Consider the following 13,744-nt stretch of genomic DNA (forward strand, 5'->3'; position numbering starts at 1 on the left):
GACAGAGCTCAAGCCAAGTGCCTGGAAAAACCTAAAGGAAGAAAGGAACTCTAATGTGGAACAATGCATTTCAGAGTAGTGATGCGGGCAAAAAAACTGAAATGTGTTAGTGTAACCCTTGATGCTTGGTGAATGTCAGGGCTGCGAACGCCAGAAGTCCCAGGAGGTTCCATTCGGCTCTCTCAAAACCTACATCTCTCAAAACCTACAGTACATTTACCATGATCAGGCCCTGGATGGCCATAGGCCACAGTTCACTCTTTCCCAAGTGGCCTTCTTTTAGCTTAGTACACCTGCTACCACCATGTGCCCCCTGGCAGCTGCCACGCTCCTTCCCAGTGTAATCCATGCCCCACTATACTCTGTCGTAAAAGTATACGCACCTCCGAGAGGGGGATCTTGAAAGCCTCGGCAATCTTTCCATACAGCTCCTTCACGTTGGTGAAGCCCTCAATGCGGCCCGTGGGACTCCCATGGGCCAGCTGGGTGTGAAAGACGAGCCGTGGCCGCAGGTTAGGGGGTGGAGGGGGAAGCCCTGGCTGCATGGTGGCCATGCCTCCTCCCAGGGGGCCTGTGCCCACTCCAGCCATTCCGCTGCGCACCAGCTGGGCTTCCTCATTTTCCACCAGGGGAGGCGCTTTTTTCCGGCGGCCGAGTCCAAGTGGCATGTGGAGAGACGGCGGCCGGGGGACCAGGTCTCGGACCCAAGACAAGGGCGATGATTGAGCCACGGTGGAGCTGATCTGTGGAAACAAGATGTAAGCAAAGTCAGTCCCTTACAGAGCGTCACCCTTAAAAACAGATCCGACGGACAGACAAAAAGCCAATGGCAGTCTCCCGTCAATCACGCACAGAAGGGGGCATGTTTACAAGCAATGCCGACCCATGGCACACAATGCTGAATAGTTCCATTGAGAAACGCTCGCGACTTGTACGAAGAATGCGAGTTTAGTGGGGAAAACAACAAAGCTGTTTGACTCGAGAATGCAGACAATTTCACAAAGAAATACACATCTAATGAAAGTGAAAAATAAATTGCACAAACTCCCGGGCTCACGAGTGTTGTTTCTGAATCACGAGAGTATGACACCATAAGAAAGTAAAAGACTTGGAATCCAGAATGTGTAGACTCATATGGCAAATAATGATAAGAAATGCGCCAGAGCATCACAGAGTGACGTGTAGTACAAGAGACACGTAAGAAAGAGCAGGGCAAACTACAATACATATGCCGCTACACAACAGCGTTGGGGCATGTCCCTCAGGAGTGGCACCAACAACAAGGTGATATGTTTCACAAGGCATGTGTCACGCCACTGCAAGTCAGCCTGTATCACAAACGTGCAGTGACAGCATAGCAGGGCAGAGAGTGTTATGGGAGCTACACCGCAGCATTATCATGTGTCGCGTGTAGCGTTGCAGGGCAACACTTAATACAAAAGATGAACCACAGCTTCACAGAGCAATGTGTTTTGTAGGGGGTCTGTCTCAGTTGGGCAGTGTGTACTATGGGAGCAACACTGCAGCGTGGCAATAGCAGAACAATGTGTATTGTGTAGCGTTGAGGGGTAAGAGTCACAAATAAGACAAACATCACCACTGCAGAGGTTCTGTCACAGCAGGATAATGTTAATTATTGCACACGCAGCAGCAAAGCAGAACAATTTGTGTAGTAAGAAATAAAATCAAAATGAAAATTAGTTTTATAAAGCGATTAAACTAACAATGATGGACAGGAGAACATACTATAGCACCGACTTGTGTAGTTTTAAATCTTCAAAAAAGGCACAAAATGGTTACAATTGCCCACCTCAGAGTATGGTTTGCCACCAATAAACCACAAATATTAAGCTATTAATAATATTAATATCTTCTGCTATGCTACCAGCGCCAAGATGCCCTAGGATATTCAAGCGCTTTATAAAACTCTGAACAGAGAGCTCTGAGAGGCAACATAGACATGCAATCAGAATATTTACAGCACAAATGCCAAGCGCAAACACTTAGAACGAGAGGAGATCTTTAGATTTCTGATCCTTCATTTCAAATATTTAGATCTAAATATTTGAAATAAAAGTGTGATTGCATGTTTAAGTTGACTCTCAGAGCTCTCTGTTCAGAGTTTTATAAAGCGCTTAAATACCCTAGGGCATCTTGGCGCTGGTAGCATAGCAGAAGATATTAATGTCCATAAAAAGCAGAGACTATAAATTGAAAAGCCGGGTCTTAAGGTTCCTCCTAAAGATTAACAGGGAAGAGCTGGTCTTTAAGTTGAAGGGTGGAGCATTCCATCGTTTGGTTGTGCCATATGTGAAGTTTCTGCACCCCCCTCCCCCTGCGATCTTCTGACCTTGGGCACTGTAAAGTTACCTGCTGAGGACGATCGAAGTGTTCTGGCAGTAGTGCATCCAGTTAGTTTATGTTTAAAAGAAACAGAGTCATCGCCATGAAGAGCCTTATAGGCGATACACAGCATCTTGAAGTCTATCCTTTTATTAACTGGCATAGTATGGGTAGCGCTGCAATGCAAAGTGCTCTAGAATGCAAACTACATCACTGCAGAGAAATGCCTATCTAAGTTTTTGTGTCATTGCGGGACAGTGTATTACAAGCGATACAACGTAGTATCCAACACAACGTGTATTAAAAGAGATGCATTGCAGCACAATGGGATTATAATTGCTTTTTCAGAGCACAATAGTGAGATCTTCATCAGAAGAACACAGCAGTGCAATGTGTACTATTACAGTGCTGCGTCACAACACCTCAGGGCAGTGTGTATTGCAAAAGACTTCAGAACACTGCGCGACAACTTGAGTCACTAGTGTCTGCCTGGACTCATGCCACTTGAGCTCTGTGACACCATAACAGGAAAAGCATACCATAAAAACGGGGTCACACCATCGAAGGGAAAACAGGTGCACTGTCACAGGACAGTCTGTCACAGGAGTGTCACTACAATGCAGAACCATCCGAATCAAAAGGGTACCACCACAGCACTGCAGGCCATTTTATTCCGTCACAGCATCACAGAGCACTCCTTTTTATGGAGGAAAACACTAGGCGTGAAACAAAAACATAACCTTAGTTTCCCTTCCCATTAAAGGTGTAAGGCAGAGTAATACAGAGTACCCGAGATTCGGTAATCTGCTTCGACTCAATCCACTGCTCACTCACTCTGGAAACATGAAAACATGTTCCCGAACTCAGACTAACCCCAACAGGGGATGGACCACAGAAAAACAAAGACAGCTTTAAACACGATTAACAGGTAGACTGAGAATGTTCCTGCAGACCCTGAAAGTATCGTAATTGCTGTCCACTTCTCGGATACTGCCCACGTGGCTCAAAGCCCAGTACAGTGTGTTTGTGACCCGACTCTTTCTGCTGCGGTCTCGATTCTCCCGTACCAGCCTCCATGGCTTTACCCTCTATGTTTGATCTGACTCTTCACTCCATAATGAACATCGGTGGCCAAGCACACCCTCGTAACTTCTCTGTTGCCCGACTCCCTGGTAAATATTTTTCTCTGTAGCCAGACTCCACATTATGGTCTCCGTTGCCAGATTTCCCAGTCCCGTTCTATTGGCCATAATCCCAGGCACAATCTGTGTGGGCTGTCCTCTGTACCCCCCTTCATGGCCAGATTGCTCGGTACCTTCTCCACAGCCAGCAGAGTCTCCGGTAACCCCTCGACGGCCCCCCAAGTATCCCCATTTGAACCCTCTCCGTGGCCAAAAAAGTCACAACTTACCTCTTCGTGGCCCCCAGAGTCCTTGTTATCCTCTCTGTAGTATCAGAGTCGTCAGTATCCTCTTTTTGGCCACCGGAGTCCCCGATATCGCCTCCTTTGCCCCCCGAGTCTCCAGTGCACACTTACCTCGGCAGTCACGTTCCTAGGACCATCTCTCATAACCGTCTTGGGAGGCCTTTCCACCTGCAGTCACCTGACCCCAAAGTACACGCCGTCCCTGTGTTCCCAGCTGCACAATCTCTGGGTCTAGTGTCCTGCGTACACACTGTTGCTGTGGCCTGAATCTTTACTGTATAGCCCCTTTGAGGCCCGATTCCCAGACCCGTTCCGGTGCAGACACTATACCAGCATTACCAGCTCAATTGGCAGGCTGGCGTCCCGTGTCACTGGCTGGGTCAGGGGTAGAAGTGGCAAAGCAGCTTGTCATTGCTGTATTTATAACTACCACCTCGCACCGTTTCCGGTTCTTCTGGGTATTTGTGTGTCAGCCCCCTCCATTCCCGATGCTGTAGTTTTGAACAAATTAGATGAACACACCGGGTAGCAGTGATTTGATTTGTAGTTGAAAAGTTCAAAGCAGGAAGGTGTGCCCGTGAGTGCACAGAGTGAGGTGGCAACCTTAACTGGATTACTCAACGCCACTCCCTTGCCACACAGAAACTTCCTGCCTCCTCTAGACTGATGGTTGGCGAGAGAGAGAGAGTAATAATCAACGGTACCCATGCGTACCGGGGCCCACAGGCCTGAGGGCCCCACTGAACACTGGTTATTGCTAAATTTTAAAATGTAAACAGGAGCTGGGGGTGGGGGGCACTTCCCTCCTTGCGTTAGGGCCCATTACACACGGGCTACGCTACTGGCTGCACTAGCAACGAGAGAACTCGAAGTCCACGTGTAAAAGAGTGAGCCCTAATTTCTAACTATGGGGGTTTGGAGCAGAAGTAGAGAGGGCTTGTTCCCGAACACAAGCATCCCATACAGAGACACGCACCAAGGGGGCCATGGGCTCTACTGCAGGCAGGGAAATGGGTCACATATTTCCAGAGGCCTAGTTGGTGCCAGTGGGCCCCTCACGCCACTGGGTACTGGCGTGGACACTGCACTGTTTCTTTCATTGGAAGAGAGAGTTTCAAGGGAAAAACAACCCATTTATCAACATTTAGGCGATTCTGAAAAGTTAATCATTTGTCAGACCAATAAGGGAACGCTATATTTACAGACCAGCCTCTGCCTCTCGAAGGCAGGGAGGGTTTGGACAGAGCTGTACAGGTCTGGCGCCAAAACATTTCCACAGACACCTCGCCATCTCCTGTGGGTCTTGGTGCTGTTCGTCTGTAAACTCTCCAGTGTGGCTGGCTGTCTTTGCGATTAAAAGGCCTAAGGTGAGGAGAAATTAGCCCAAATCGAGGCAATCTTCAAGATGGTGCACTGGAGAGGTCGGTAGGAGTAATACTTGGAAACGACTGCGCTAAATAGTAAACCAGGATAAAGTGTTCTCCAGTGTAAACAGCATCCCTCTCAGCTCACCTCAGTCGGAGAGGTTCGCCCTAAAGTGTATTTACATGTCCACACGCACACATCGCAGCCCTATTTACACTCAATTGTCTTTCACGTCACCTACATTTTCCGAGAAAAAATTACTACTGGCCCACAAACGCCCTGCAAATAATTCACGTATTTCAAAAGAAACTTGAATCAGCGCTCCCTATTTATTTATTTATTTATTTGCACATTTGTAGAGCGCTCTGATACCCGGAGGTGTCCTGGCGCTAGAAAGATAGACTGGTGTGTTGAAGCGTGCTTACTGAGTGAAGAGCCATGTTTTTAGAGCTTTTCTAAAGGCCATCAGATTCTGGATTTGTCTAAGCGCAAGGGGAAGTTTATTCCAGGCCTCTGCGGCCCCAAGAGAGAAACTCCTGCCTCCCCAGCGAGCTCTTTTAATTCTGGGGACCGTGACCAGCGCCAGTTGTCCTGACCTCAGAGTTCTTGCTGGTTTGTGCCAGCGGAAAAGGGATTTCAAGTGCCGAGGTCCCGAATCGTGGAGGGCCTTAAAGACCATACAGACTGCCTTAAAAATGATTCTTTTACGGACCGGCAACCAATGAAGCTTACCCAGCTCCTGAGAAACCGAGGCAAATTTGGGTGTGTCAGTGATAAGACGAGCGGCTGCATTTTGCAGAAGCTGGAGTTTACTTAATACGCTCTGCTGGGCGTTTAACATCAGGCTGTTACAGTAGTCTAGGCGTGAAAGCACTAGACCCGTAACTATTGTTTTCCTATGTTTCTTCTCAAGATAAGGTAGTATTTTCCTGATGGTTTTGAGTATGAAATGGAGGGAGGAGGAAAGAGCATTCACCTGGGCTTTAAAGGTCAGGGAGGTATCCACCAGAATACCGAGATTTTTCACTTTGTCCACCGGATCTGGGAGAGGTCCCAGTTCGTCTGGCCACCATCTCGGGGACCAAAAGTTGTCTCTGTCACCAAAGAGCAGAACCTCGGTTTTTGAGGAGTTCAGCTTAAGGCAACTTTGTGCCATCCAGCGGCCAACTTCAAGCATGCAATTTCTGAATCTGTCAGCGGTATTTTCTGTATTTCCGGGAAGGAGGGACACCACGATCTGTGTATCATCGGCGTACGCCGTAAGTTGAAAGCCGAATGATCGAATCACCGGGGCGAGGGTGGACACATATACATTAAAAAGGGTTGGGCTCAACGAAGACCCCTGGGGAACTCCGCAAGGAAGCACAAAGGAGTGAGATTCGTGGCCGCCCAGCGCCACTGTCTGAGATCTGTCAGACAGGAATGCTTGTAAAATTTTTAAAGCCTTCCCCTGAATTCCACAGGCCCTCAACCGGTCCACCAGAAGCTTATGGTGGACCGTATCGAAGGCTGCCGAGAGGTCTAATAGGATCAGAGCTGCTCTGCCCCCTGTATCCATCACCTGCCTGATATCTTCCATAGATTTGATCAGAGCGGATTCCGTACTGTGCCCTTCTCGGAAGCCGTGTTGGGAAGAGTCCAGTACATCCGCCGATTTAAGGAAGGCACTAAGATGTGTGTTCAGGTAACCTTCTATTATTTTGGCCGGGAGTGGGAGTCTGGCAATCGGGCGATAATTGTTCATCTCCGTGATGTCAAGATTGGTTTTTTTTAGCAAGGGTAAGATGGAAGCTTGCTTCCAACTAGAGGGATATTCCCCTATCTCCAGCATCAGATTGAAGAGGGGAGTAAGAGCCCTAGCAATTGCGTCTGGTGCAAGTTTAGTAACTGTTGTGGGGCAGGGATCATGAGGGGAGCCTGATTTAATTTTTTGTAGGCGACTTATCACTTCTTTTTCCGTGATGGGCGGGAAATATAGAAGCGTGGGTTCGGGTCTGGCGGATTCAAGGGCCTCCCTCGGTGAAGAGGTCATCACTATACTATCTAAGGGAAGGAAGATGTTTTCCACCTTTTCACGAAAGAAGGTCGCCAAGCTTTCGCAAAGTGAGAGGCTAGCTGGAATTTCCATAGGTTTGGGGTTTGCTAAGGAAGCGACCGTAAGGAAGAGTTCTTTAGGGGTGTTGGTAGCATCTTCTATCTGTCTCGTGAGAAAGGCTTTTTTCGCTAGCAGGATGGATTCCTTGTAACGCCTTTGTTCCGAATTGAGTATTTTTTTGTCGGCTGCTCTATAGTGCATGCGCCAGATTTTTTCAAGTTTTTTGCACCTTATTTTATGTTCCCTTATTTGATCTGTGACCCATGGAGCGGTAGGCTTGGCCCGAGTGGTATGGATGATTTTAGGGGGGGCTAAGAGTAAACAAGCCCGGTCCAGCCAGGTAGTATAGATCTTAGCTGCTTCCTCCACATTGTTTGGAGGGGGGGGTAATGTGGTGTTTAGTGTATTACCTAGCGAGTCCCCAGTGATATTCTTCCATTTTCGTGCTAGTTTCGGGGTGTTTCTCTTGTTGACTGGTTTTTCGTAAATAGTGAGAGGAATAGAAAAGTGGATTGCTGAATGGTCAGACCAGAACACTGGTAGGACCGAGGAGACTTTCAAATTAAGCTGATTGGAAAAGATCCCATCCAGAGTGTGTCCTGCTCTATGAGTAGGATCCATTACTAACTGTGGCATGTCAATCCCAGTCAAAAGATCGATAAGTTCCTGGGTGTCGGGGGATGTTTTGCTTTCCAGATGGAAATTAAAATCACCCAGAAGAGTGAATCTTTGGGAGCAGGCTACAGCTTCGAGTAGTTTGCTCAAGGCTGCTAGAAATCTAGTTTTCTCACCTGGGGGCCTATAAACAAGGCATCCTATGAAGGACTGGTGATTAGAGAGGGTAAAGTTGAATAGCAGAGATTCAACTAGGTCAGGGGGACCGGGTTGAAAGGAGCCTCTGATGTCTTTATGATATATGATGGCTAGGCCACCCCCTCTCCTTTTGTCCCTATTTTGGGTGTAGCAGATGAAGTCCTGTGGGGTGGCTTTGACTAAATCTGGACCTGATGCTGCATCGGTCCAGGCTTCCGTGATGAAGGCAATTTTTATGCCTGCGTCCTGAATATAATCGGCGACTTCTAAGCTATGCTTGACTAGAGACCTTGTATTAAGGAGAAGGCATTTAGTCAGGGGGTGGTTGGTTATCGGACAGGTGAACTGGTCTCTTAATTGCGTGATTGGTAGCCAAAGAGGTTTGAGCAAATGCGACGAGCACTTGGGGCAGTGGGAGAGTGTGGGAGGGTGATTGGTCCCAGGTTCCCAAATGATACAGTCCTTACCGGGAGATACGATGTTTAGTGCTAGCAGTTCGTTTGTATTGTAAACGAACCTGGGTAGGGAGTGGGGCATGGGAGCAGCAGGGGGACTGGCCCTGGGCGCGGGTCCGGCGCGGACGGGCGCAGACGGGCTCGCCAGAAATCATTCACATAGGGTTCGAGCACTTATGTGCGTGCACATGCGGTGGGCTCCTGGTTAAGTGTACATATATGCTATGCTCTGGTATGCGCACATGCAAAATAACCTTTGGCGTGTTAACATACTAGGTGGGAACTGGGTCATTATACACGCGGTGGGGTAGTGGCATGGGGATGGCTCCAGTGTGGAAAGGAGCTATTTGGTCAAAGTAAATGGAGATCTGGAGCGTCTATTGGGGGTGGGGTTACACACACACATTGGGTGTGTTTGAACATATTTAGAGAGGCTTTAATAAGTGCATATGAGGTGAGCACTGATGGGATTTTCTTGAGTGTGTTTATGTACATGGGGTTGCTTTTGTTTATACGAGGTAGACTACGTATGGGGAGTGATTCAACATGGGGGATGTGTGCGTGTGTAGTTGCTCTGGTCAGTATACATGGGATGGACTTTGGCAAGTGCGTATGTGGTGGCATATGGCGAGTATGCGCTTAGACATACCTTTTGGAGTGACCACCATCCCAGTCCTTCATTGCTAAGAAGCAAGGACTATTACAAAGTGAACTCACATTCTTAAAGGCAGTGGAACTATCCCAAGCTCTCTGCAATTGACAAATATATTGCCAAACTCAACATCCAATCCCATTAACAATTAGTCAGAAGTACAATTGGCTGTCAAGAGGATTTGAGAAGCTGGATATCTCTCAAAACATCCTCCCTAAAATCCGACATAAAATGTCTTGGATTAAAGGAATAAAGAAGATAAAAATGAGAAACTGCTGCACTTCTTTGCAAATGGAAGCACTAGAACAAGTTGCCCAAAAACTGCTTCCAATAGCTTAACAGCGTTTACAAATTCTCCACATAAAGAGTATATTACTTCAACATGTTCGCAATGCAAAATAGCCTACCGAAGAAAGCCATATGCTCCTCACCAAATTCCCCAACATAGAGTGCACAGCCACAAGGATTCCACAGTAACAAGCTTTCTGTAACTCCTTTGCAGACATCCTTACCAGCAAAAGCGAAAATATGAGAACCACAATTCAATCACAAGACGTCCATTTTCCAGCATACTGAGGCTAAATATAAAAGCCCTACACTAATTGAAAGACACCGTGCAATTGCTTTCTTCAAGAAACAATCATCTTCTGAATTCTAAGATATGGTCATGGCTAGTGGATCAGTAGGTTCACCATCTGAACCTTCCTTACCTGCCACAAATCTTTATGAGCATCCTCCAATCAACGGTAGCCGCTACCTCATCTATGACCCTTTTCAACAACTCTCTACTATCAAGTACCTTCCCCTCAGCACGAAAAACGTCTTCCGTACCCCCACTCAGCAACAACAACAATTTAGACGTAGCAGAGACAGCTTTCTACAGACCATTCTCAAGCAGCCAATTCTTACGAAAATATTTATCTGTACCTTCCTTTGAGAGAAAAAAATACTTTCAGATAAATAAACTGGTTCTACCCTGGGACAGGCAACAAATCTGCTATTATCTCAGTTTAGGATTATGTGAAGACTACAATGTCCAGAAATATAGACCTACACTTGTACTAGAGGACCTGTCCGCCGCATTCGTTCTACAAAGTCCTCCACTACTACATCCTACATCGAGACTGAAGTAACCTGGCATCAAAGGATTTATCCTAGTCTCCCGTTACCTTTCCGAAAGATCCAGCATTATCTTGCTCCCATTCAAATTACCAGCCATCAGTGCTGAAGCAGACAGTCCCCATTGCAATTATACCTGTCTCAGCAAACTACCGATCACGCCAACCCCTTCAATATTACATGCTGCAGCTATGGCAGCAACACCTAGATCACCATGAAACTGGAAAACTGAAGAAAGCTTGACATCTGAGGACTAGAGCACTGCATCCAAGTCATCAACCAATGACCGCTAAGAATATGCCTTAAAGTAATCTCATCTATAACAAAGATCGTGACACATGCAGATTGGAAGAATTAGCAACCACGTTCATCTGGCATGCAGAAGTTCTTGGCAACAATTTTCCTCAGCCTGTCAGATCGAGAATGTGAAAGGACTCTGCTTAGGAGCCATACTCTTTCGACTCCAACTGCAACTTGATCATATCCATCAACGTGAAATGTGACTACAGTTTAACAACCCTCAAAGCAATTCACAAGCTTCCCATTGCTAGAAGCTCAGTTTTTAAGTTTCTCTGCATCACCCACAAGGCCATAAATAGCAAAGGTCCAGCTTTCATCCATGTAAAATAGAAAATATATTAACAAAAATAAACCTACCGTGCTAGACTGGTAGCCCAGTTGGCTATCCTTAGTTCCTTACAAGAGGCACATCAGTGTAACCTCCTACTCCGTACAAGCAGGAAAACTCTGGAACTCTCATCCACCAAAGACAAAAACACAGAACAACTAAAATTCAGGAAGGCAATAAAGATATGCCTCTTTCCAAGATGATCCCAAAACAAGCAGACCACACCATACCCAATTATTAGGCAGGGAATGACAGTACAGAACTTATGGTGCCTAGGACCTGAAAATGGAATCAAACAACCAAGGATTTTAGGCAAAACCCACGACGATCCCACAGCAAGAAGACCACAACAATCTTTATTACTAGGAAGGGATGAACAGTACAGAACTCATGATGGCAAGGGCCTGAATAAGGACCAATCTTCCAAAGATTTTTTGCATAACCACATGCTTAATTAACTAATCTCTCACTCTCCTTTGTTTCAATCCACACACAAGTGCAGATACACTTTTGTAGCTTCTTACCGCACATTTGCCATATGCACATAACACCAAAAGGCTTCCCACATTGGGTCACAAGCTACTTACAAAATTTTCTCCATCCATATATTAGCAATTTATAAGCCTAAACAACCCATCTTTTTCTCTTTTCTTGTCACTTCATGCCAACACAAAAACACAATAAAAGAGCACAAATCTGATCTTCACAAAGAATCAAAGCGTTACTGATATAGTCCACATGGCAAATACAGATTTCTTCCATCCAAGTACCCCAAGGAATACCGTGCTACCTATTTACAAATATGATCCAGCACCCCATAATGGTGTATGATACTATACATTAATACAACTACAATACAAAAGAGTGTGATTTATGTGAATGAGTCTCCGTGGAGTATATGAAGTGGGCAGTGAATGTCTGAGGGGTAGGGTGTTGTATGTGACTAGCAGATATGCAGTGGTCTCGGATGTATATGTGACTTTAATGAGTGAGAAAATTGGTCAACTCTGTTTTGTATGTGTATATGGGTGTTTGTCATTTATGAGTGAGCATGAAGTGGCCTCTAATATAGGTATATGTGGCTTTAAAGAGTGGATAAGGGTTTGTCTACAGATTTGATGTGTGGAAATATAATGGGCTCCCCTCATAAATCTGTTTGTTATAAGAGGAAATGAAGAGGGCTCTTAGGCATAAGACTTGATTATTGGATAAGTGAGTGAGCTCTTAAGTTTGAATGTGGCCTGATAAGTGGTGGGCTCCTCCGGTGTATGCACATGTGGCCCTGATGAGTGGGTAAGAAGAGGTGGGTTCTGGTGTATGTATATGTGGCCCTGATAAGTGGATCTGAGGTGGTTTCTGCTGTGTCTATGAAACCTCAATGAGTGGGTATAGGGTTGGATCTGAATATACTTGATGGGGGAGGTCTCGGTTGAACGAATTCATAGTTATGCAGTGGGATCTGGTAAATGTATATGGGAAGGACTCAAATGTGTATGTAAGGCGAGTTCAAAAAAATGAATGGGGCGAGCTCTATCGTGCATATGAGACAGACTAATGTTACATAGTCTCTACAGTGTAATTGTGAGTATGTATAGTAGTTTCTGGGCTGAGGCAGTTTTTGGTGTGAATATACATAAGGGAGCTATGGTATGTATGGAATATTAGATCGTATATGCTGTTGTCGTCTTTGTATATGATATTCGGATCATGTTTATAAAAAAGGTGGCTCGAGAATAGGTGGGCTCGGGCATGGTATATGTTCACATGGCGCTGATGCATATATGATGGTTCTGATGCATACGTGAGGAACTATGGTGTGTACATGGGGGGGGGGGTGGCCCTAGATTATGTACCAGTGAAGTTGTGTATGCTATAGCCCAATCTCTCTTAGGCACAGGGGGAACTTTGATTGGTATTAGCACGTTTTGTATGCGTGTGTGTGCAAGGTGGATAGAGCGCTGATGTGTAGATGGGGGCTGGGATGTTTAAATGTCAGGGCTCTACGAACAAAAGTATTTGGGTTACGGTCCGAGGCATATATGGGATTCTGTGTGTTTACACAATGGTGGTATCAGCTATGCGTTCATGAGAGTGGTTGTGTGTACGGGGCCTCAGGTGCATATGAGAGGCAATCTCTGGTATATGATATTTACTCGACTATACATGGGGGCTCTGGAAGATGCACAAGAGGGGCTCTGTGATTATGAGGGACGAATTGGTGTTCTCTATATAGTCCGAGGAGTTCTGTGGGTTCCGGTATGTCTACAGAGGGATTCGGCATAATACTTATATGGGGGTGTCATATGTATGAGGTGTACAATGGCTTTGTAGGTGAAGAAAAAGTTCTGGTATACGATGCCGACGCTTCTGTATGGGTGGTGGGATCCCTTTCTAGCAAGTCTCACCTCTTTCCCACGTTCTGTACGACTCTCCCCAGCTCCAACGCCTATCTCGTCCGCTCGTCCTTAGTTCCTTAGTCCTTACTTGGTTCGCAGAACCGAGCATCTGCGAAACTCTCGGGAGGCGGTCGCTGTGCATCTCCACCAATGGTAGGACGCGAACAGATAAAAACAACCAATGAGGGTGAAGTTTCTCGTATACATCCCGCCTCGCCCTAAACTGGGTGGGGCCACATTCCAGACTGTTCGCGCTTCCGGCAGTAGAGACCCGCCTATAATTCTTGAGAGAAACTCACAACAACCAATAAAACAACAGACACGCGCCTGGTTGTCCTCGGGCATTTTTTATGACGTTCGGTATCCATGAGAACAGCCACACCTTTCTTCGACCAGAAACCAATCGTGGGAGGCCTGTCATTTGCAAGGCTCTTCCAGTGACAGGAATGACA

General features: G+C 46.3%; 1 protein-coding gene across 1 annotated transcript in view; it reads right to left on the bottom strand.

Moving 5' to 3' along the window:
* GIPC1 (GIPC PDZ domain containing family member 1) overlaps positions 1-13,440 on the bottom strand; it is a 44,770-nt gene extending 31,330 nt beyond the window's left edge. Inside the window, exons 1-2 of the mRNA XM_085654312.1 lie at positions 13,302-13,440; positions 384-743 (exon numbers count right to left, since the gene is read on the bottom strand). Coding sequence (XP_085510438.1) covers positions 384-668 — 285 coding nt within the window. The 5' untranslated portion in view covers positions 669-743; positions 13,302-13,440. The remainder of the gene's footprint in view (positions 1-383; positions 744-13,301) is intronic.
* Between the last annotated feature and the right edge of the window lie 304 nt (positions 13,441-13,744).

Source organism: Triturus cristatus, chromosome 4_1 (assembly GCF_964204655.1).
Source record: "Triturus cristatus chromosome 4_1, aTriCri1.1, whole genome shotgun sequence".
In the NCBI taxonomy this organism is placed as follows: Eukaryota; Metazoa; Chordata; class Amphibia; order Caudata; family Salamandridae; genus Triturus; species Triturus cristatus.